Raw genomic sequence first — 23,369 nt, 5'->3', positions numbered from 1 at the left:
GATCTGCCATTTTCCCCGTAATGCATCTCATCAAATTACACATAGCATCCGTTGAGAGTTATGGTTGATAATACAATACCTGTCACATGATATTGTGTCAGGATGTAGCATCATTTGAAGCGAAACATTATGAGGAAATGCGGCTGCAGAAAAGAAGCCCACTGCTACATAGCCACACTCAACTTTTAAAAAAGGAAAAGCATCACTGATAACACTTGTTGGATTAAATGATGCTATCAGTACTTGTCCTGATAGGGCACACCATCCCTGAAAATGTGGATTTCTTCACATTCTTCACTACATCTTCCATGCCCAGATGGGTGGATTTTTCTTTGTCTTTTATTAATACTTCAAATATAAAAAATTAAAATGACAAAGCAGAACTCCCATTGATTCCAACCAAGACTCCCCCCCACACACACGTCCTTCTTTTTAATCTGCATATGTCATAAAGAAGCAAACCAGAGGGAACATGTACTCCTCCCTGTGTAGTCCTTCTTGCCAAGTCCGAATCAAAACTATGCACATTTACTATCAAGTTAAACAAAAAGGCTCAGCTATGCAGTACTCTTGTAACATAAAGTAGTTTGACCTTCAAAGTCAGGCTTGCCTCATCTGATGTTTTCCAGATGTTTTGGAGTACAGCTCCCATAATTTCTGACCATTAGCCATGCTAGCTGAGGCTGATGAAAGATGCAACCTAAAGTATCTGGTGGCACCAAGTTGGAAAAGGCTGCTCAAAGTGATATCCAATGTGTACACAAACTCAAAATATGGTTTGGTACAGTTTGCCAGCTAGAATTTATTGGAATCATTTATTTGTTTGTTTGTTTGTTTGTTTGTTTAAAGTTTTTCTATTTCGTCCCCTTGCTACATAGCCTCGGGACAGCTCACAGCAATAAATAAATAAAACAAGTACAATTACAATTAAAACTTGGAAACACACTGGCTGCACAATTAAAAACTATAAATATTAAAGATTACTAAAATACTATTTGAATAAAAAGGTCTTGGCCTATAACCAATGATTATTTTAAAATGTGTCATATGATCTATACAGTTTACCTGAAAAGACCATTTAAATCTTGGGGGATCTGGGCAGAGAAAATTGGTAATCAGTAAATTGTCAGGAATTACTAATGTGAAGAGCCTTCTCCAACTTGGTGCTCCCAAGATATTTTGGATTGCAACTCCCAGTATCCTTCGTTATTAGCAATGCTGTCTGTGGTTTTTAGGAATAGGAATCCAAAACATCTGGAAGACACTGAACTGGGGAAGGCTGGTGTACAAGGCTGGAAGTTCAGCAATTCAGAAAATGAAACCGTTCTAGAGGATTTTAAACTTCCAGGAATCCTGCTGCCAGACTTTGAACTTTTGTGGTTCATGGTTTGCAGCCATGCTGTTTCTAGATTAAAGCCTAATTTGAACATGTTTATGTAATTTTGGTGGTTAACTGGTGTTTGAGTTAAAGAAAACTATGACTTCTGAAATGTGAATATTCACAGTTCTTGTTCTTCTATGTTTTAGAAAGCTGATGCTTTTGCTGATGAGGATGAAGCACATCTTGCAAAAGATTGCCTACTAGTTTACTCTCAGGATGAAGAAAAAGATTCTCTCCATGGCTCTGTTGGCTGCTGCAGCTTTATTGAGGGTGACTTTGATGACCATTTCCTGGATGACTTGGGTGACAAATTTAAGACTCTGGCAGAGATTTGCTTGGGCAAACGTATAGTCACGGAAGTTGGACAGCACAGCTCTCTAAACCGTAAAGACGCTAGTCCTAATTCTGCAGTGAATGAATCAGATGCACAGTACTTACATCAGCAGAACATCTCCAGTTCCCAACTCACTTATACTTCAGGCCCAGGCTACCAAGTACCTGAAACTATAAGAGGTTTAGGTTCCGAGGCTGTCACCAAGGTGTCAGTAAGAGCTATTCCTGACCCTGTGGTTAGTAGCAGCAGTGGTATAGTGACAGAGGCCTCTTATGAGGCAAGACCCTCAACAGAAATCCTTAACTCTCAGTTTAAGGAGAATGTGGTAGTGACAGAGAGGGTACTTGCCCCAACTTCTGACTGGCACGATATGCTAGACAGTTCTGATCAAGGTTTCCCAGACCTCTCAGATTCAAAGTACGTCCTTATCAGAGAAAGGGAGAGGGTCCTTGTACCCAGCTCTGATCTAAAGGCTTCCTTAAGCATCCCCAATTTATCAGATGGAAAGAATGTTGTAGTAACTGAGAGGGTGCTGGCTCCCACCACTGGGATGAGGAGCACAGCAGAAGCAGCTACTTATTCTGACACTGATAAACAGGAGAAGATCCTTATCTCTGACCCTTTCTTTAAGCAAGATGGCCCACAGGAAGCCCTTTCCTCTGGGTCTACCATTAGCAAGTCTTCAACAGTAAAACAGTACAGCTCTGTGCAGTACACACACTCGTAGGTGGTGTGTTCTCACCACCAACCCTTTGTATTTTACGTTGACCACTGAAAGGGTTGAAGCAAAGATGAGCAGCCAGCAGCCCTAGGAGAGCATGTAGCCCTCAGCTAATTTCACAAGTCCTTTGCCTACAATCTACTCAGGCTTCTGAGAAGAGGGATCTGTCCCTTCTCTGGAATCCCTCTGTAGAGGTTACACATGTACTTTTGGTTCTTGCCCTGCTTACATGCCAACATGCTGCCCCAGACCAAAACAAGTTACCCACTCCTGGATTAACTAATGGCTTTCTCAAGGATGGCTATATCTGCTTTCCTCACAGTAGTCTCTATAACAGAAAGCTCCATAACAACCAAAGAAAGTATTTCAACCCTAAACACACTTACTAAGGAGTAAGGCCCATTGAACATAGCAATACTTATTTCTGTGTTATATTTCCTAGGATTGTACAGTTCTTTTTAAAAAAAAGTACTACAAGGCACTACTCAAGCTGTGGAGCTGTAAACCATGTTCAGTTGATTCAGCTCATTATACAGCAAACTTTAAATTGCTATTCTTCACTAACCTGTAATGTGGTTCTTTAATGTGTTGTTTCAGAATTAAATTTCAATGAGTTTATTAGAGTTATTCCCCAGTAAGTGTGTTTGGCATTGTAGCCCAAGGCCATTGTATTCTAATCCAACAATGAAACATATTGCCTTCAAAGTTAATTTTTTTCACAGTGCAGTTTTAAGCATGTTTGTTCAGAAGTAAATCCCAATGCGTTCAATGGGACTTACTGCCTACTAAGTGTTTTCTGGAGTGCAACTTTAAGGCTGTTTTAACAGGCTATTTAATGGCAGTAGAAAATATGCATGCTACTTAAAAAGAGTATCTCACTTCATTTCTAGTGCTTTAAAAAAACAAAAAAATGCTCCCACAGATTTTCACATGCCTAAACACAAAGATAAATTTTAAAAGAGGTGGAGTGAACATGAGAATCCAGTCTAATCTTGTTTCACATATTTGTTACCCACTTCAAAGATAAGCTTGATTTATCTGTATGCAAATATTTTGGAAACATTGTATTTGAACAGGCTATCACATCATTTCTGAGAGTATCTGAAACAGCAGTAAGTATTACAAAGGACAGGTAGAATTGCAACAAAATGCAGCAGTGTGCAGTGTGTGCAGAGGAGGCTGAACTGAACAAATCTGGAGTTCCATCTAGGTGAGTCTTGTATTCATAACAGATACAGGACTCCTTTTGCCATATGCATATCTAGCTTCAGTCGCTTGTGCAGAGCACCACAAAACTTGAATTATAAACTTAAATTAGATTTTTGAATCTGATATGAGCACAAGACTTCCATTATATCCATAGAACTACCAAAGGTTCAGGGCTACCCTCCTTCATTTCAGTGGAGGTATATGAGCTGTATGTTCATCTGTGAATGCATATTGGCTTCATCCATTAAAATACATGGAAAACTCACATACATGAAAACATCCTGTGTGAGCATCTCCAGGCTGCCTTAGAGTTGCATTTTTCACAGGACGTCAAGCAGTACTTCAGTATAGTGGGGTATAGTGGAAAGAATATAGGACTTGGACAATGACGAACTGGGTTCAAACTCCTATCCAACTCATCAGGCAAGGTTCTCTGACCATATTTAGTGGGCTAGAGGGGCTCCTGGGGATAAGAGGGTGAGAAAGTTCGCTTCTGCTACCCCAATTGCACAGGCCTACAGCAGGATCCATCATACGCTTTTTATGGTTTGCATCATACATTTTGTAAAGGCTTTGGGCTGCTAAGTGTGATAACTCCAGCTAGCCACTTTCCCTCTTTCCTTTTGTATATAACATGCCTACTTGAACATATCAGGATAAATGCATTCTGACTCTTGGACAGCACTTGTTGGTCACAGTCCCACGGGCTGCCTATAACACTCTGATTTTAGAGGATTGCAGGCATGCTGTGCGGAGTGGGAGCGGAACAGCTTTCCCACTCCACAGCCAATTTTGGCTAAGTGCGGCATGTTGGAGCAGGAGAAGCACAGGCTGAGGCACCACCATGGATCCATTATATCTTGGTGGCATCTACCCGAACCCCACCATTTCTGCCTCCCTTCTCCAAGGTCACCCTTAGAGCCTCAGAGAAACAGCCAAAGCAGTTATTTTTATGTGGGCTGTGAAGTAGGAAAGGCACCCCAAGTGCAGATCCCCAGTGCTGAAGATGCAGCTTTTTTCTGACCCTGTTACTGCAAATCCACACTGTCCCATGACCTTCTGAGTGCTGCAGAGTGGGCATAAGATAACATTGTAAATATGTTCTACTTTTTGGACAAAACTGGCATTTAAGAGCATCTTAATGGCAAAAAGGACATCAGGCATACTGTTTTTTAATGCAGTTATGTGGTAGGTGGTTATAAGAGGTACAAATGCATACTGATACAAAACCACAAGGGATTTACAGATAATCCCTATTCTTCCCATCTGGAATAGGGATATAACCTTTTCGACTGGGCAATACAGTTTTCAGGGTCTTTAGCATAGTAGTATTGTTTATGTTTTGCACTGATTTGATATTAGAAGAACAGACGGGTTCTGGTGTAATTTTTTGTAGATTTTCAAATAAAAGAAATAACTTGTGGCATTGAGTTACTTTATCTGGGAAAAGGGGGTAATGGCAAAGTCCAAGCCACTGCCAAATCTGTAAGTAGTTGCTACCAGCACCCACTGAAACCACATAATGGGACAGGCACCCAGGTTTTTAAAGTGTTTACTCAGAAATGGGTCCCACTAAGTTCAGTAGGACTTGGCTTACAAGTAAATGAGTTTAAGATTGTGGGCTTAGCAATAGTTTGTCATTGGAGTCAAAGCCTGTATTCTGTTATCTTTAAAAGCACACAGAGGAGAAAGAAGTTTTCTAATGAGAAACAGACCAAACTGAACATTTTGTTAATTATTGATAGAAGTGTTGAGACAGGGGTCGAGTTCTCTGCTTTGTGATAAGCCTATGGCTGGCTATGTATGTTGAGGGGGTGGGGTGGCTATCATTCATGTTTACTTTGCCATCTGTCACTTTGTTCAATGGGGCTTACTCGACGTAATGGTTCATAGGTGGGAGTCTGTCCAAGGGAACGTAGTGGGGCTTGCTAGGCAAAGGGGGTGCACATACATTTTCCTCAGTCATATCTCTAGGAATTGTGCAGTAAAAGGGAGAAGGGAGGCTTTGGACTAGATGCTATTCGAAGACCAGCATACACCAATCCAGTACACACAACATTCACAAGACCATTCTGTCGAGAAATGTCCTTAAGAACATAGGAAATTGCCTTACACTGAGGCAGACCATCAGTCCATCTAGCCCAGCATTGCCAATGCTTGTTGGCAGCAGTTCTCCGGAGATTTTTCCTGCCCAGCCTGTAGATGCCAGGGTTGAACCTGGGACCTCCTGTATGCAGAGCACATTCTCTACCACTTAGCTATGGCTCCTCATGATGTGGTGCTGCAGGGCCAGGGCTGGGGGCTGTGCAAATGCAGCAACCTGATGGAGTCCTCAACTTTTCTGCATCACCAAAACTATAGGTCAAGGACACAGGAGATCTGCCATTGTGTCTCCCAACTTTTCCCTTCCAGAAGCAGCCATGAAGGATCACATTTAGGATCTGGGTGTAGGGCATAGGTTGGCATGTACCCATTGTGCAAATCACATGTACCACAGCTGCAGCTAGCTGTGGAGGTGGGAATGGACAGCAACAGTTATGAGTGCCTATGGGTCTTTCTCCAGCTAATTACAGGCTGCCAAGTGGGAGGCAGCTGAAAATTTCGTATAGTGGAGAAAGGTCGTTCTTTTATGCAATGACCCTGATCCAGGAAGGGGCGTGCGCACACCCGTCTTGCTGCTTTGTGAAAACAAAAATGACACCGGGAGACCAAATCATGGGCTTTCCATTTCATGTGTCATGTGTTAACTAAACAGCAGAAATCAGTAATTTTCTAAGGATTCCCAAGCTTTCCTGTTTCTGTCAGTGTAGTTTAGTTCACCTGTTTTTTATTATGCCTGTGGGATGAAGAAAAGCATAGTACCAGCTTTCAGATCTTGTAGATCTAAGATTTAAATATTTCATATTTTAAGATTTGGATGAAACTAAATTTGCCCAAAATCAAGTAGAAAGGGATATTGCTAAATCCAAATTATTTCCAATCCAAATCTCTTGTCCCAACACTTTTCTTTGTACATGTTATTTCATGCCACTAGATGGCACAGTCATCACATTTGCAAAAGTTACCATTGCCCAGATGAAAGCTGAGTTTCTGCATAGCTCTGCCACAAAACAGCCTTTCTCAGTCTGACGCCCTCCAGAAGCTTTGGACTTTGACTCCATCAGCCCCAGCTAGTGTGAAGGTTGTAGTTCAAAACAACTCAACAATACCAGGCTAGGGAAGACCAGCCTAGACGTTTGCAATACACAACTACATGTAAGAAACAATCTGTTTTTGAAGGCAAAAAGAAAAACAAATGACACTGCCTGTACATGCTAGGTTTGTTAGAGCAGTCTTTAGCAGTTAAGACAAAATAAAACAAAAAAAGGAATTGCCGCACTGTGAAAGCAGATAGAAGAAGTGAACACTTGAAGAAAGAAAGACCGTTCTTTGTGGTCACCATGCGAATCACACACCAATGGGGCTTGACACGAAGTGTAGGCCTCATCCGGTGGAAACTTTCAGAGCTGGTCACCATGAAATGGGCAGGAGCAGGGACCGCCCTGCCCTCTGAGTGGTACATAGGCTGCGGTTCCCACCCATTCCCTCAGTTCCTTTTCGACCACACTGGGCTTCGCTCTCTGGATTGGACCTCTCCAAATTAAACGCTTTGCCATTTATTTTTTTCTTTCTCTCTTGGAGCCTCTCTGTAGTCCTGCTGGCCTTCACAAAGAGGCCCTTCAAACTGATGGCCACAACAGACCTTAGGCTCCTGTCCTGGAAGACTGCCTTCCTGGTGACCATTACATCAGCCCGACGTGCCAGCAAGCTAGCAGCCCTTCATATCGACACTTCCTTCATGACGTTCCACAGGGACAGGGTTGTACTTTGTCCAGACCCTAGCTTCATCCCAAAGGTGACATCTTCATTCCACCTGAACCAGGACATCATCCTGCCTGGCTTCTTCCCCAACCCGTCCACTCCCATTGAGGCCACCCTGCATCTACTAGATGTCAAAAGGGCCCCTTGCCTACTACAGGTCCAGGACTGAGACCATCCGCTGCTCAGAGTGCCTCCTCATTTGCTATGAGGGCCCCAAAGCCAGGGAAGCTGTCTCCAGCCAGAGACTATCCAAATGGGTCTCCAACTCCATCACCCTCACCTATGAGATGACCAAGATCCCAATAACTGGACAGCCACGGGCGTACTCCACGCGTGCCCCGGCCACATCCACTGCTCTACTGGCTGGCATTCCCCTTCAGGAAATTTGCAGGCAGCAACATGGTCCACACCATCTACCTTTGTGCGCTACTACCAGCCAGACAGGACTGCACTTTTGGAAGGGCCGCCCTGTCTTCTATACTGCAATGATGATAGCCTCCCTCCTCCTGAGGGGCCAGCTTGCTAATTGCCCCATTGGTGCGTGATTTGCATGGAGACCATGAAGAAGAAAGGCAGGTTGCTTACCTGTAACTGTTGTTCTTCAAGTGGTCATCCATGTAGTCACACAACCCACCCTCCGCCCTGCTGGCTATCATCAGCTTCCGCCCCATACGGGCCAGGGCAAGGCACTATAGCCGATCCATACATGGTGCTCGGATCCCTCGCATGCCTAGGACAGCACGGTCTTCAGGCACTGAGGGAATGGGTGGGAGCCACTGCCTATGTACCACTCAGAGGGCAGGGCGGTCCCTGCTCCCACCCACTCCATGGTGACCAGCTATGGAAGTTTCCATGGGATGAGGCCTACACTGTGTGTCAAGCCCCATTGGTGTGTGAATTTATGGATGACCACTCGAAGAACGACAGTTACAGGTAAGCAACCTGCCTTTATCATCTAATCCTCCACCTACAGTGGAGGCATCTTCATATATTTGATGGGAGAGAATGAAGGGCATCACACATGTCCTATGGAGAGAGAGAGAGAGAGAGAGAGAGAGAGAGAGAGAGAGAGAGAGAGAGATCGTGCACCTGAGAGAAGTGTTATGGCCCTCTGTTGGTGCATTTATGACAATAGCAATTGCTGTCTTAAAGCATAGCTGAGATGTTAATTTGCTGGATTTCTTGCACCTTGCATGGATTGCTTTGGGCAACCTACAAAGCTGCCTCCTTTGAGTCTATGAATGCAGACAGAACAACTGGGAAGTGGAGGGGAACGTTGTTACAAAGTGAGATCAGGAAAGCCAGTAATCCAAGATGTAGATGGGTTACATTAAAGAAAACAAAGTTCAGCCAAAAAGTAAACTATCCGAGTGGAAGTGAACAACCTCCAAACAGTGATGATTTGGTGAAGCAAGTTAAACAATGTCCACAAGGTTGCTTGCAGAGAGACAATTACTTGCTATAGTTTCCCAACTACTCCTGGGATTTCTTGAGTCGAAACCTGGTCAAGGTGAATTCACAGATTAATTCCACCTCAACAGCTTCACATGTTGAGCATCTTTCTGAAGACTTTTTGATGAACTATTGGTGCCTTTATCTGCATATTTGCCAGCTAAGGCAAACACCTCAAGCATATGGCCTTTGAAGGCTTTTACCATGAAGGTGTGACTAGTTTTTAAAGATTCCATTAGAGTTCTCTGTTGTGTGTATCATGTGGTCAAGTGATGCCATCTTTTTCCTTCCAGTTCACACCCTTCAGGGAACTGTGTGTGTGTGTGCGCGTGCTCGTGCGTGCACATGTGTGTGTGTGTTGTCATCCCTCGCTTCACTAGTTTTGTATGGTTTGACCTTGGGCTGGATCTAGACTTTCAACCAAGAGAAGGCTCATTGAAATCCATGGAAATTAAGTTGGTCATCATGAGTTTGCTCAAAGCAAACCTACTATTCTCTAAAAGTGGGGGTACAACAGCATTTCTGCAAAGGTGAGGAATCCATGGATCTCTAGTTGCTGGACTCCAATTGCCTGAAATGGATGTATGAGAATTTCATATTCACTTGCAAAATATATGCACATTATCTGTTCACAACTGCAAATGTTATCACCAGAAGGAATATAAGCACACTTCCATCTAAAATATCTCAAAATTTCTGAATATGTGATCATGCTTAAAATGCACGTGTAGGCATTCACCAATCCCAAAAGGGAATGGGAATCAGGCACAAGGCAAGTGGCGAGCCACATCCACATATCCAGCAACATTTGGAAGACTACATTTTCCCCATCTATGGTTTAAAGATTTTGGAGTCATATGAATGAGCTAGATATTATGGAAAGGAGTCAACTAGAACAAGCTATTCTTCCTCCCCACCTGCAGTATGATTTGATGGGCCGTTCAGAAAGGTAGCCTGACCAGAGACATACACAAGCATGCAAAGTTAGGCCTGTTAGGAATAAGATTTCAGTTTTACATGCATTGCAGCATTAGGCAAACTGACATTCTACCTCCATAAGCTCCAGGCAAGTATAGCAACACAGCTGGAGTTTTTAAAGGCCTGGTGGCCTCATATTCCTTTTCCAAACAAAGCAAGAGGGCTAAGACACCATCTCATGCAATAATCACACAAGCAATGAATAGAGAAATCAAGCTGACCACCAGAGGAGGAACTGAAAATAGTAAATGAAATTTATAATTACACAATCATACCGTTAGCCAATCTAATTCAATTTATGATCTGTTAATCTTCTTTGTGTGGCACTTAGCAACGGACTTACACACTGAAGCCAGCAAGACTGATTTATTTATTTCTCTGCAAAGGCACATTTCACCAGAGTGAGATTTGGTTTGCAAATTCTTCTCCCCATTCCCCCAGCACTCAGGCTGCAGGACAAAACTGTCCGTTACCCTACAAGCATGGATGCTGAATATCACATGTAACCAGAGGACAGTATCCTATAGCACTGCTCTATTTCTGCTGCTTCATTTGTATCAGCAGGGTCAGAAGCAAGTGCTTGGGCCACAGGGCTCTTGTGGTTCTTAGGATTCCCCCAGGAACAAGCAGAAAAGCTCATTTCCAGATTGGGGTATATCAGTGGGTCACCCTCGGAGCACCACTGACCAATCTCATTCTAGACAGAAGCACAATATCCCCATTAGGGAAGTGGCTTGTTCCACTGACACAAAGGAGCACTAGAATATTGACTGTGGTATCCTTTTGCTTGTGATGCAGCAACAGCACCTCCCTCCTTCCGCCAGGAAAAAGGGTGAACTGGAAAACAGAGATTTAAAAGCATCTAGAAATGGACACATATGTCTTGAGCACACATGACATTTGGAACACAAAGGGGCATCAGCAGACCTGAGACCAGATCCCATGCACTAGCCAAGGGGGAGTGGGAGGGGGAGGGGAAGAGGAAGAGGAAGAGGAAGAGGAAGGAGAGAATCCCCATAAATCTGGTGTGGAAACCCTCTCCAAGCAGACCCTTTCTTGTGGAAGACAGCTCCTGGATCCAGTCCAAAATGGGGGATTGCTGTAGTATGGAAATAGCTGACCCAAAAAAGCTCTATGCATATGTTTATATGAATTGAGTAAAAGAGGTGGCTCTTTAGCTATTAATTCGATTGCACTATATAACTTCTTCCATTCCTTAACTCACTTGTGCTTCATAATTCCTTCTTTATGCCTTAAAGTTTACATCAGAAACCCTTTCTTAGTTCTAAAACAAAAACACCAATCCGTACCCTCCACCAATAGCTCTAATCCTTTTTTAATATTTGCAAGTTCGTTGCCTTCTGCAGCTGAGCTGATTTGATTGCTTCTCAGAGATTTAGCATTTTCAAACTGAGTAAAAGTTCAAGAAGAACAAGAAAGTACAAGTGGAACCTGGCACAGAAAAATCAATCAGAAATGGCATTCAGTCTGCTAGAGAGAGGCAAACCTGCACTGCAAAAGCAAGAAAGGGAGGATTTGAAATCATGAATGGAGCATTGTTTTGCCATTTGGGATCGTGGAAAGAACAGGACATAAAAGGCAAGTATAGCAAGTCAATAAATGAGTCCGGGAACTTAAAGAAAGAGTTGCACCAAACTACATGAGACAATGGAAAGCTGTGATTTGATATCAATTGTTTAAAATAGGGAAGGGGGGAATGGCCAGAGGGAGGAGGAGTGAGTCAAATCTAAACTGGTGTTTTAACTCTTCCCCTGCATATGCCATTTTTTCCAATGAAAACTATTATCCTGTTATTTGTTCCATCTCAAGGAGAAGTGATCTTCCTTAGAAAAACAGCACGTAGGAAGCTGGTATCATGGTTGTCACTCAAATTGCCCTCCCATTTTTTACAATTAATGATGGGAGTACTGGTGCCTGATCTTCAGTGTCTCATCTATCTTGGCTTTCTCTTAAATGAATCATACATTCATAGACTAGTAGAGTTAGAAGGGGCCTATAAGGCCATCAAGTCCAAACCTCTGCTCTGTGCAGGACTCCAAATTAAAGCATCCCTGACAGGTAGCTGTCCAGCTGCCTCCAGTGTGGGAAAGCCCACGTCCACCCTAGATAATTGATTCCACTGATATACTGCTCTAGAAGTCAGAATTTTTTCCTAATATCCAGCTGGAAAGTGGCTTCCTATAACCAGAGCTTATTATTCTGCGTCCTGCACTCTGGCAAGATTGAGAAGAGATGCTGACTCCCTCTGTGTGACAGCCATTCAAGTATTTGAAGAGTGCTATCATATCTCCAAGCCAACATGCCCAGTTCTTTCAATCTCTTCTCATGGGACTTTTGTTCCAGTCCCTTCATCATCTTTGTTGCCCTTCTCCTAACTTTTCCAGTTTGCCTGTATCTGGACACTATACTCAAGATGGGGCCCAATCAGTGCTGAATTGAGAGGGGGTAGTATTTTACATGACTTGGAAGCTATACTTCTATTAATACAGTCCAAAGGAGCACTTGCTTTTTCTGCAGCCACAGTACATTCTTGACTCAGATTCAAGATCTTGTGATCTTCAACAAACCTTCTGACTTCTAGTATTGTTGAGCCAAGTTTCCCCCATCTTGTAAATGTGCATTTGGTTCCCTTTTCCTAGGTGTAGAGTTGAGCATTAGTCCCTACTGATTTTAATTCAGACCATATCAAGAGAGTGTTGAATTTTGTTCTTGTCTTCCAGGATATTGGCTCCACCACCCACCACCCATCTACAAATCTGATCAGCATTTCCTGCACCTCTTCATTCAAGTCATTAATAAAAAATGTTAAAGAACACTGTTCCCAGGACTAAGCCCTGTGATACACTGCTTGTTACCTCACCCCAGACTGTGCCATTGAGAAGCAGTCTGATTCTGTAACCAACAGTAGATACACTTGATAGTTGTTCCATCTAGTTCACTTTTAGCTTTTTTAGTAATAAGAATGTCATGGGGTACTTTGTCAGAAGCTTTACTGAAGTCAAGATATAAATAGCTACATGATGATCTAGTGCTGGACCCAGATTTTGTCATAACCAAAGTATGGTGTAACACCATGGTGGGTAGAGATGGGGTGGAGAGAGGGGCATGGAGGTGAGATGTGAGGCACTCCCATTTTCTGAGAAATCCTGGCCTTTCCTCCTCACAAGGAAGGGGAAAACATTGAGACTCCTGAAACTGGCTGTCTAAATATTTTGGAGGACAATGGAAGGACTGAGGCAATCCTAGCCTCTATGTTGTTCATATATGCCATCAAATCATCATCATCATCATCATCATCATCATCATCATCATCATCATCTCTATACTGCCCTGTAGCCAAAGCTCTCTGAGTGGACAAATGCCAGTCCTCCAAATTTGGAGGGTTAAGAGCAGTCACTCTGGATCCTCCCATAAAGGTATATATTAATGTGGATTTTGTCATTTTTCTGAAGGTCAGCATCAACTATTTTTGGAGGAGGTTCCAAGTAATAGTGCAATCTTATACCTATTTTGTTAAAATTAAGTCCCATTGATCTAACAGCTTATCAGATAACTGGATATATAATTGTAGTCTGAGCCTGTTGTATTTTGCTTTTTAACATCTCAGCAACAAGATAGGACTTTGCAGTGCCCACCTAAGCCACCAAAAATGACCTATATATAGAACTCAGTTCCTATAGCCAATTCTATACAAATCAAGCTAGTAGCATTTTAACAATAAGCCATGCAGTTAACAGAAATACAGAGATGAGGGCTGAGATAATGCAACTGACACAGCAAATTGATTTATATTTCCAGGTCAATTGTCTAGACAGAGTGAGCTAGCAGCCTGAATATTTATTAAAGTAAGTGAATAGAATGTTTTGTCTAATAGAATTATTTGGAATAGATAGGCAACCAGAGAAAAAACAGTGTAACACTTCAGAAACAATTAATGATCCTTTTCTACCAGAGTCCTTCAAAGTTAAATTGTTCCATTTCTTTGCAGGGTCAGTGCCAGAATGCAAATTCTATAGATTTGAGCATCTCAAAACCATTCTGAAGGTTTCTCTTTCTGAGCTGGACTTATGCCAAAGGATTCATTTATTTAAATGTGTTTTCTCTTGTCCAAAATTCCTGGGAGCTCAAAAGCTATTGTTGATGTGACAACACTGATTTATAAATAAGAATAGAAACATCATATATCTTCATATATAAACATGGTGGAAATGGTGCAATTCATTTGCTTTCCTTGGTGCTAATCCTAATCATATATCAGCTATTATTATAATACATCAAATTATAAATATGCCTGCTAAACATATTTCCCATTGGACACAATGGAGATGACTTCTGATTAAACTTGCATAAGATTTACCCATGAATCAGTATTAGACTCAGTTGAGTCTACTTGCACTATATCTTTGTATATCTGCTTAAGAGATAGTCCTGCTGAATTCACTGACTGTCAGATAACTGAATCTAGGTGTGGTACCTTCTTTGTGACTTATGGCCAACTTAAATTATTTTTATATTTCTTAGAAATGGCTATGCTGGAGCAAAAGATGACTATCTCCATTTCAAAAAGGGTTTCTTACAATCCAATCATATACAGTTCCACTGAAAAGTAAGTCTCATTGAGTCTTGCTCCCTAGCAAATATGAGTAGGGTTGCAGTATTAGTAAAAGAAAGTATTTGCTGACATATGTGTCAGATTCAAATGTGATCATAGATACCAATCAACAAGCAAATTCACTTTTCAGTGGATATATCTTATACTGCTTTCAGGATATATGTGTGAATAGACAGATGAACAAAATATCTTTCAGGATATATTTCAGTATATTCATGACACCATATAATAAAATATCATTAGAAACCTATTCCTCAAGTATCTGACAAAAGCCCCAATCCCCATCTACTACTGGAGACTTACTGTTGAGCATCTTGAAATTCCTTGAATAAAACATCAGCTTTAGAAACAAAATACAAGAAAATGGCCAACAGGATTACCCATGCTATACCCAAGTGCATAGCAACTGGAAAACACCTTTGATGTAAATAAAAGAATTAAAGAAAAAATCATTTTAAGAACAATACTGACTCCCAGGGAGGTCCTGTTATTAGAAAATAGTGTTCCAAATAACAGCAGGTGGATCTCAAATGCTTTGGAATCCAGATAATCCACTAGATGTTTGAATATTTGTGGATTAGTCTGTTTCCTTGAACACCGCTCCTTTCCCCTGTGAGGAAGCCTGACTCTCCACACTAATCCTTAGCCCTTCATCTACCTCCCAACAGGCAACTCTTTTCATCACAGCCCTTAAGTAGACTAATTCTACCTACGTTTAAACCATGTTTTTGTCTTAAAGAAATAATGAATACCACCAAAGTACTACAAAAGCACTTTCTTTGTGATATATACACACTACGCTGAGGCAGTAGTGTGTGTAAACAGATCTCAAGATGTTTTAGACATCAATTTTTCCAACATTACAAATCATTGCTTATGCTAGCAGGGACTTCTGGAAGTTGAAGTCCAAAGCATCAGGACCTTCTGCCCTACTCAGTCATAGGAACTATCATTAGTATGGAGATCAAAGTTAATCCCAAGTAATATTGGGGCCCTTTGTATTTTATTTATTTATAATAGTTTTGGTATGTCATTTACTCAGCTGTGATGGCTCTCTGAATGGTTTACAGACAATAAAATACAGATATAATACCATATATTATATTGCATTATGTGCTGGCCATGGGCACTGCAGGCTTTCATTTTGACTTTGGTGGTGAGGCTGGATGCTCATATATTTCCCACTTCATGGGAAGTTGCTCTATTTAGCTCGGTATGTCTCCTTCCATCAGTGGCTCTTCTGGTTTTCAAAAAGGAATATTTCCAGCTGTAGTTAGAGATGCCAGGTGCTCTACCATTGAGCTCTCCCTGCCTGCACAAGTGAGACTGTCATACATACCTAGCAGACCTTAGGATCATTGGAAGAATTCTTGCTGGCCATTCCAATATTACTGAAACATCACCACGTTAAAATCTTGACAGTGGGCCTTCTCAGGGGGAAAAAATCCATTGTGCAAATTGAGAAGCAGAACATTTGATCTTTTTGTAACTCCTCCTGAAATACAACAGAAGTAGCTTTCAAACTGAAGTCATGTCCCCAAACAAAAATAGTTCTTACCTCTGTTTTTTTGTTTGTTTGTTTGTTTAGGGAATTAAAATATGAAGAAGAGCTGAGGAATTAGACTGAAGTTGTCAATGCCTATATTCAAGTTGGTGGTAAATACTCAGGGGTAGCAACAACTGATAATTTTCATTATGTGCTGTCCATTATTCCATATCAAGGTGTGCTTAATGGATTTAGGGAGGTCTAACCAAAAATAAGGATGTTGGAAATCATTATTGGTATTATTATTATTACCACCACCACTACTATTAATAAGCTTGTTATAATAATAATAATATACTTCTTCCAACAGAATGCTGCATCAGTTGTGCAAGGTAAGGAATGCTTGCAAGGCTGTTTTAATGGTACTCTAATTTCAATTACAGGTCCTTTTCACTGAAACATCTGACTCCCACACAAGAGTTTATGGGAGGATGTTGAAAGAAGGCTTGTGGCATAATTGTACTATGACATTTTCTCAGGATACATTTGGAGGGCACTAGGTTGAGGAAGGTTGATCTACAGATGCAACAGCTTGCATTTTTTTCTTGCCATGGAACTAACCATCATCACTTGCTTTGAGAAGGCACTGGAACAAGAGGGATGTTTTACATGTTGCAAATGATATGGCAAGATGGAGCCAGTTACTCACTGGTGGTGGAGGAGGTGGATTCCCCTGAACTAGCGCAAACAGTGGTACCACCCAGAACCCCCCATTGTTAATTGTTTTTATGAAGGAAAACTAAGGTATTCTGTAATGTAATCTTTTTCCAAACATGAGCTCAAGGGTTTGAAACAGGCAGAAATAACCTTCTCCCAGGCACCTTGTATGGATGAGCCCTAAAGAATATTATGGTTTGAATGAAGGTCAGTCAAGATGGTCCACCACAGTACAGTAGGATCTAGCATGAAAAGCACTCATATCAAGCAGAACTGAGTCCATTGCAAGTCTCCACAAGCAAGAGCAGGATGGCTATTGTGCACTGCTCCATGTATGAAACAGCAAACATATTGTGTGCATTCTACAGGCAGTCACATCTAAGCAAACAAGAGTTGCTTAACATCTTTTTCCACTTGTGATGTCCTGACAGCCTAATCCGAATAGGCAAGGTTCATGTTTGTGTGGGTTACTGATTGTCTTACTTCCAGCACCTGTGCAGTCTTTCCTTCCACATCTTATAATCCCATGGATTTCTGTGAGAGGCCAATGGATAGAAAAACTACACAGCTGGACTGCTTGCTAAGTAAATAATCAGAATCAGCAGATTTAGAGTCATACGGGCACCTGATAAGTAGCCTGTTTTGTAGTGGGATGGAGTATAAAAACCTGAATCTCAAGAGCCTTTCGCTGCTGGCAGAGGTTCACCATCCACACACACAATGGCCTCCTCTTCTTTGCTTCTCATTTGCCTGGCTGCAATGGTGTATCTCACTGAAGCTGCACCACTGGTAAGCACTGCATTAATTGTACAAGAGCTTGGAGGTGAAAGCATAGTTTTTCCACCAGTGTATTAGAGAATCTGTGCTGTAGACAGATATGCTGATCCATATCTTTTAGGTACATTTTGGGGACAAATTCCTTTGATGAAAATAACAAGAATTCAGCTGCCAACAACTGATAATTAATGGTGTGTTGAGGGAAAATGGTTGAAAGATGTAGCTTGAATTACTAGCATATGCCTGCCACTGTCTATCAGGTACAAATATGGATGCCAACGGTTTCAGTTCTCAAACAAATATCTGTTGAATGAACATTTCAAGCCCTTTTATTGTATAATGCAGAATATTGTATCATTTGGAAGATCTGCCTTCTATAAATGAAAAATTAGATACATGGCTTAGGTTTGTTGTCAGTATTAAAAAATCAAGCTCTGTACTGGTGTTTTATATATGTATATTTGTATGTGTGTGTGTATCTTTATATACTCATTGCCTCTAAATCTTAAATTTCTGCTACTCTTTGTGAAACTTCCCTATCTCTTTCCCTGCTCTACTATATGCTTTTATAAGTTGTTTTTGGAATATTTTAGTTCAAATAATTTAAGGAGTTAGAAATAAGGCAAATGTCTTTTGTTGACTCCTATATATTTCAGTGTCATCTATGCAACAGAGAATCTGTTCCATGTTTACTGTTGATCCTCTAACATCATTTTAAACATGTTTTTTATACTTCTGTCTACAAGGAACAGTGAAGTTTGAGTCTCTCTGATTCACATCATTAATCAGATAATTAAAAATCCATGGCACAATGCTCAAAAGACATCTAGCATACAGTTTGTAAGGAATAAACATTCTTAAATATCTCAAGCCCCATTGAGGGACTGCCTTTAAATCCATGCAGAAGGAAAAAACTGGTATTCTTCTTCAGGGAATATGAGTCAAGCAATACTTATTTGTTAAAAGTAAAGCTTAAACTTACCTATCCACCCCTTTCTTTTGTGCCTGCTTTGAAATATTTGAATTAATAGTTGCATACTGTGGCTTTATTCAAGAGAACATCATTTGCACTAACTCTTAGTTCTAGTGAAGTTCCCCACCACTACCATCAGCCAAATCTAGGTGGTGTACAGGCAGATGAATAGTTTGTGTTCCTTTGTGCCCACAAGACAGTGGACCCATATGCAATCACTGATAAAGTGTTTTCTTCTGCCTTATCATCAAGATATCCCATGGCTCCATTGATTCCAAGTGCCCTCTTATGGTGAAAGTCCTTGATGCAGTTCGAGGAAGCCCAGCTACCAACCTAGTCGTAAGAGTGTCTAAACAAGCTGAAGATGGAACCTGGAAGGAGTTTGCTAATGGGTAATTTATAGTGCATGTACAATGTTTTGAAGAGTAAGTTGAGTTTATTGAGCCTGATTTCCCAAATTGCACAAAATTGTAACACAAGCCTGTTCCCCACAAACCTTCACTTGTACACCTTACTATTTTTAAAGGTTGTATAAATTACCTGTATTTTCCCAAAGCAATAGGGAAAACTGTTCACCTTAGCACTAGGGACACTACCTGTGATCCCATATCAGTAAGATGAAAACTGCAGAAAAGTGACAGGGGTGCTTCTCCAGTGTTACATAGCACAGCATTGATTGAATGAGCACCATGCCTGAGTGTAATAAGATCCATATTTGAAATTTACTATAATCACACATTTCTAAAACACAACAGCTACATAAGAACCTTGGGAATTACATAAAGTTTGGGAAGGGCTGCAATTTGCCAACACCCACTCCAGAGCATCCAAAGTTGTGTTGAATTACATAAGAATGACCTTTTCAATGTTATCTACAGACAATAGATGGGAAATAGACACCATCAATATTTTTAGGCATAAAATGGATATGTTAGGGAAGGATGTGAAGCACGGACTCTGTCCAGAAATGTTATTGATGCTATCAGCTAGTGCCACATGTGTTCCATAAATGTAGATGTTAAAGCTTTCCATTTCCTTTCTTTTCTTAGCATACATATTTTCTCACCAAATCAAACAAAGCTCAGTCTTCATTATTTTAGACTGAAAATGGCAAAATGCTCTGACAATGACAAACAGAATTGCTTAACCCTGACATGTTTTCAAATGTATTTTGAAAGCAGCTAGTTCTTGAAATGAATCAATTTCCAGGCAAACCTTGCATTCTCCCTGAATTCGGTAGAGTATACCCCAAAATAAATGGAAATAGATTATAATCTAAAACATCTGAAATCTGGGCTCTTTATTATGTTGATTCATGTTGTTATTTCAGTACAACAACAAAAAGTTGGTAGTTCCCTATGCCTCAGGTCCATTGCCCTAAAAGGCATAAAAACAGTTCAATAAGCACAATGGATTAGTCCCTCATGATTTGGTTTCCCCATTTATTTCAGTGAAGGGCAGTACTGCACAAAAAGGGTATGGAATGAAATACATGGAAACAGAGAGGGAGAGAAGAAAAACCCTGGCATTTCATGTATGAATCAGAAACCCCTACACACACAGGATCCAGATTTAGAGTTGCTGTAGTTATGTTGTTATGTGCCATCAAGCCTTCTTCGGCCTTGGGTGACCTTATGAGCGAAAGCCCAACCAAATATTCTGTCCATGACACTCCATTCAGTTCTTCCAAGTTCAAGGCAATGGCTTCCTTTATAGATTCAACCCATGTTATATTTGGTCTTTCCTTTGAACTTCCTTCATTTTTTTTCTAAGATGAGTGTCTTCTCCAGTGAGTCTTGCCTTCTCATGATGTGTCCAAGGTATAACCTACTGAAATCAATTCACTTTGATTATTCTGTCAATAGGAACTACACCAGGAATGACTCAGTTTGGATCCAATTGATGATATAAATGTTAGAATAAATGCATATGCCATAAGAACAGATTTATTTATTTATTTAGGATATTTTTATCCTAACTACTTTTATATATCCTCATTATAGGAAAACAAATGAATTTGGGGAAATCCATGAACTTACAACAGATGAACAATTTGTAGAAGGTCTGTACAAGGTAGAGTTTGACACCAGCACATACTGGAGGGCACTTGGTGTTTCCCCATTTCACGAATATGCTGATGTGAGTATTTGGAAATATATCTTTTCATATCTAGCATAAACTGATAAAATAAAAATTTCTTCTCCCTTATCATTAGTTTCTGAAGAAACAAGTAAGAATGTGGAATAGCTTCTTACTGTCAATTATGCCAAAGGACTGGTCTGAGGAGTGGGAAGCCTCCCCAGGTAGCAATGGCCCTCCTTGGGGCAGCACTTCTCACATGCCCACAAATAGGAGCATGAAAGCAGCCTTTGATGCCGCTTCTGTTTGTTTTTATGTCAAGCTTGCTGAGAGGAGTGGTGGGTATACTTCTTCAGCTGTCCCTAGGTGCTGCTTGGATCCTTTGTGGTGCCTGGGAAAGACAATCACCTGCTGCCAAGGAGATCTTCAGGGTTTTTTGTGTGCTTGATTTTTTATTGTTTTTGGCTTGGCCATGGCTTATTTTGTTGTTTGTTATAACAAACCATGGTTAGTTGGGCTCATGTATAAGCCACCCCTTAGGAAAAATCCTGGGTTTGGATGCATCATAAAGCACTTTAGCTAATATACCATCATGACTTAACATGTCATGCTAATCCAGTCATACCTTAAATTTAAAACAATGTACTTCACTGATGAAGAACATTCCTAAACAGAGGAATGCTGGGAGTTACAAGACTTTTTCTGTTTAAGCCCACATTGCTGTGAGAGTAGAGGACTGAATTCATAGTCCCAGATCTGACTTTCAAACACATTTTCAAGGTCATTGCTGGAATTATGAATTTTACTGAGGCTATTCAGAGAGTTTCTATTGACCATAGGATTGTGCCCTAATGAGACACATTTCTCATTGATCAATGATGACAGAGAACACTATAGGACTGAATTCTTCAAAATTATGTTCAGCCTAAAAAAATCAATGGGAGTTTGGCAACTGAATTCAGGTTACATATGAATTCATTGTATCACAATGACATTCCACATTTTAATTGTGTTAAGTGAAATGTAAGTATATATTATCTATAAATAGTTTATTTTCTTGATAGCAATTTTGATATAAACATATTACTTCTCCCACTTGCAATCAAGGAACCAGTATCTATGTTACTTTGTTTGTATAAAGATCTGTTCCCTCTACTGAAATTAATTTGGCAGTCCAAGGATGCTAGACCAAGTCCACATACAGATGGGAATGATTGGACAGTGTATAAATCAGGTCAAGTGATTATTGATCCTTAGTTTTTAATGTAAGGGTATTATCCTACCTCTACAGTTTTTATGGAAACAGAAAGTATGTATGCCAAACTCAGTGTTTTCCTTTTACAGGTGATTTTTACTGCTAACGATTCTGGCCATCGTCATTACACCATTGCTGCTCTTCTTAGTCCCTTTTCTTATTCTACCACAGCTGTTGTCAGTGACCCAAAGGAATGAGACCATACGCTATTCTTACAAGGTTCTCTATGCTGTTCCATTTGTGTAGCATTATTTTAAAGGAAGCAGTTAACATGTATAATCAATGGCTCATTTACTATAATAGCATCTAGCACTGACATCTTGGCTAAACCTTTTATGAAATGTATCAATAAATATTTCTTCTCTAAACATTTTGTGTCATTCATGTTTGTGTGTGAGTGCATGTGCATGCTATGAACAAGTCGATTCCATTTAAACGCACAAGTGAAATGCACAATTCCAGCAATACAGCTCAATCCCTAAATTCCATTGCATATTCAACACCCAGATGCCAGCATAAGTAGTGAGCTCTTGTTTGCTCATTTGGTCTGTATAACTTTACAGGATCTCTGGCTGGTGGGGGTATTGGAGGCCTAGAGAGAAGTAGCACCTCTGATAAGAAGGGAGCCTTGCTGGTGACAGACGGAAAGTATATAAGCACCCTACAGCAGACATGGGCAACATGCCAACAAGTCCCTACAATCCTGGCCAGCAACGTCAGTGGTAAGGACTGCTGGGAGTTGTAGGCCAAAACATCAGGAGAATTGCATGTTGCTTACACCCATCCTACACGGACTTCTTCAGGGCTCTTTTGTAGAGAAAAACGTAGAATATTACTGTTGCCTATACCTTGTAAAGTGCTGGAAAATGCTGCAACTAAATTGTTGCAAAACTAAAGAATCCTATACACATTGGCTTATATCCTACAATTTCACTCCATGATAGGATGGAAACTTGTGCTCACAAAAGTTCCCTTTCATGAAGGCAGGGCAAGCAACTATCTCCATTTAAATCTAGCAGCACTAATAGCAGAAAACCTAGCCCAAAAATACCACAGGACATCTGAAGATAGTTAAATAGGTATAGGTATGTACAGAGGAATTTAATAACTGATTATCTGGGCTATAATTTTCTAATATTATGCAGTTTTGGTAACCCAGCTAGAACTGACAGTACTTTTAACATTTGAAGAGGCAAGTCTCTTTTAATTTGAACTTTATAGCATAAAATTTACAGCTACATGAAAACCTTTAACATGAAAGAATGTATTGTTAGTAAAGTCCATCCAGTAAACAAATGGTAGGTTACATGATATCAAAATAACTTCTGAACAAAATAAGCATTTAATGTATTTATTTATTTTTATTTTGCATTTATATGCCACCGCCTTCTCCTAATGGATACTAGCCTTTAGGATACTAAATTTCAAAAGACAATGCATTTAAAAAGTACAAACATTTTAATGAGCAACATGATAGGTCATAGCATGATTCAGTACAATTCCTAGTTTGTGT

At 40.5% G+C, this 23,369-nt stretch overlaps 2 protein-coding genes across 2 annotated transcripts in view; both read left to right on the top strand.

Moving 5' to 3' along the window:
- Positions 1 to 5,035, top strand: part of LOC123020557 (desmoglein-2-like) — a 38,112-nt gene extending 33,077 nt beyond the window's left edge. The window contains exon 15 of the mRNA XM_044424429.1: positions 1,528 to 5,035. Within this exon, the coding sequence (XP_044280364.1) occupies positions 1,528 to 2,442 (915 nt within the window). The 3' untranslated portion in view covers positions 2,443 to 5,035. The remainder of the gene's footprint in view (positions 1 to 1,527) is intronic.
- A 12,457-nt stretch (positions 5,036 to 17,492) lies between these two features.
- Positions 17,493 to 22,151, top strand: TTR (transthyretin). Its single transcript, XM_044424284.1, has 4 exons — positions 17,493 to 17,561; positions 18,775 to 18,914; positions 20,526 to 20,661; positions 21,946 to 22,151. The coding sequence occupies exons 1-4, from the start codon at positions 17,493 to 17,495 to the stop codon at positions 22,051 to 22,053; spliced, it is 453 nt and encodes a 150-aa protein (XP_044280219.1). The 3' UTR covers positions 22,054 to 22,151.
- The last annotated feature ends 1,218 nt before the right edge of the window (positions 22,152 to 23,369 follow it).

Source organism: Varanus komodoensis, unplaced genomic scaffold (genome assembly GCF_004798865.1).
Source record: "Varanus komodoensis strain SLA01 unplaced genomic scaffold, ASM479886v1 scaffold14_1, whole genome shotgun sequence".
Lineage (NCBI taxonomy): Eukaryota > Metazoa > Chordata > Lepidosauria > Squamata > Varanidae > Varanus > Varanus komodoensis.
This window is presented reverse-complemented; position numbering and strand designations above follow the sequence as displayed.

Bases quoted from the DNA above. Each gene is read 5' to 3' on its own strand.
- TTR (XM_044424284.1), top strand. From the start codon at position 17,493: ATGGCCTCCTCTTCTTTGCTTCTCATTTGCCTGGCTGCAATGGTGTAT. The intron at 18,915-20,525 runs GTAATTTATAGT...TCCTCATTATAG, and splicing joins TGGAAGGAGTTTGCTAATGG to GAAAACAAATGAATTTGGGG. The intron at 20,662-21,945 runs GTGAGTATTTGG...TTCCTTTTACAG, and splicing joins CATTTCACGAATATGCTGAT to GTGATTTTTACTGCTAACGA.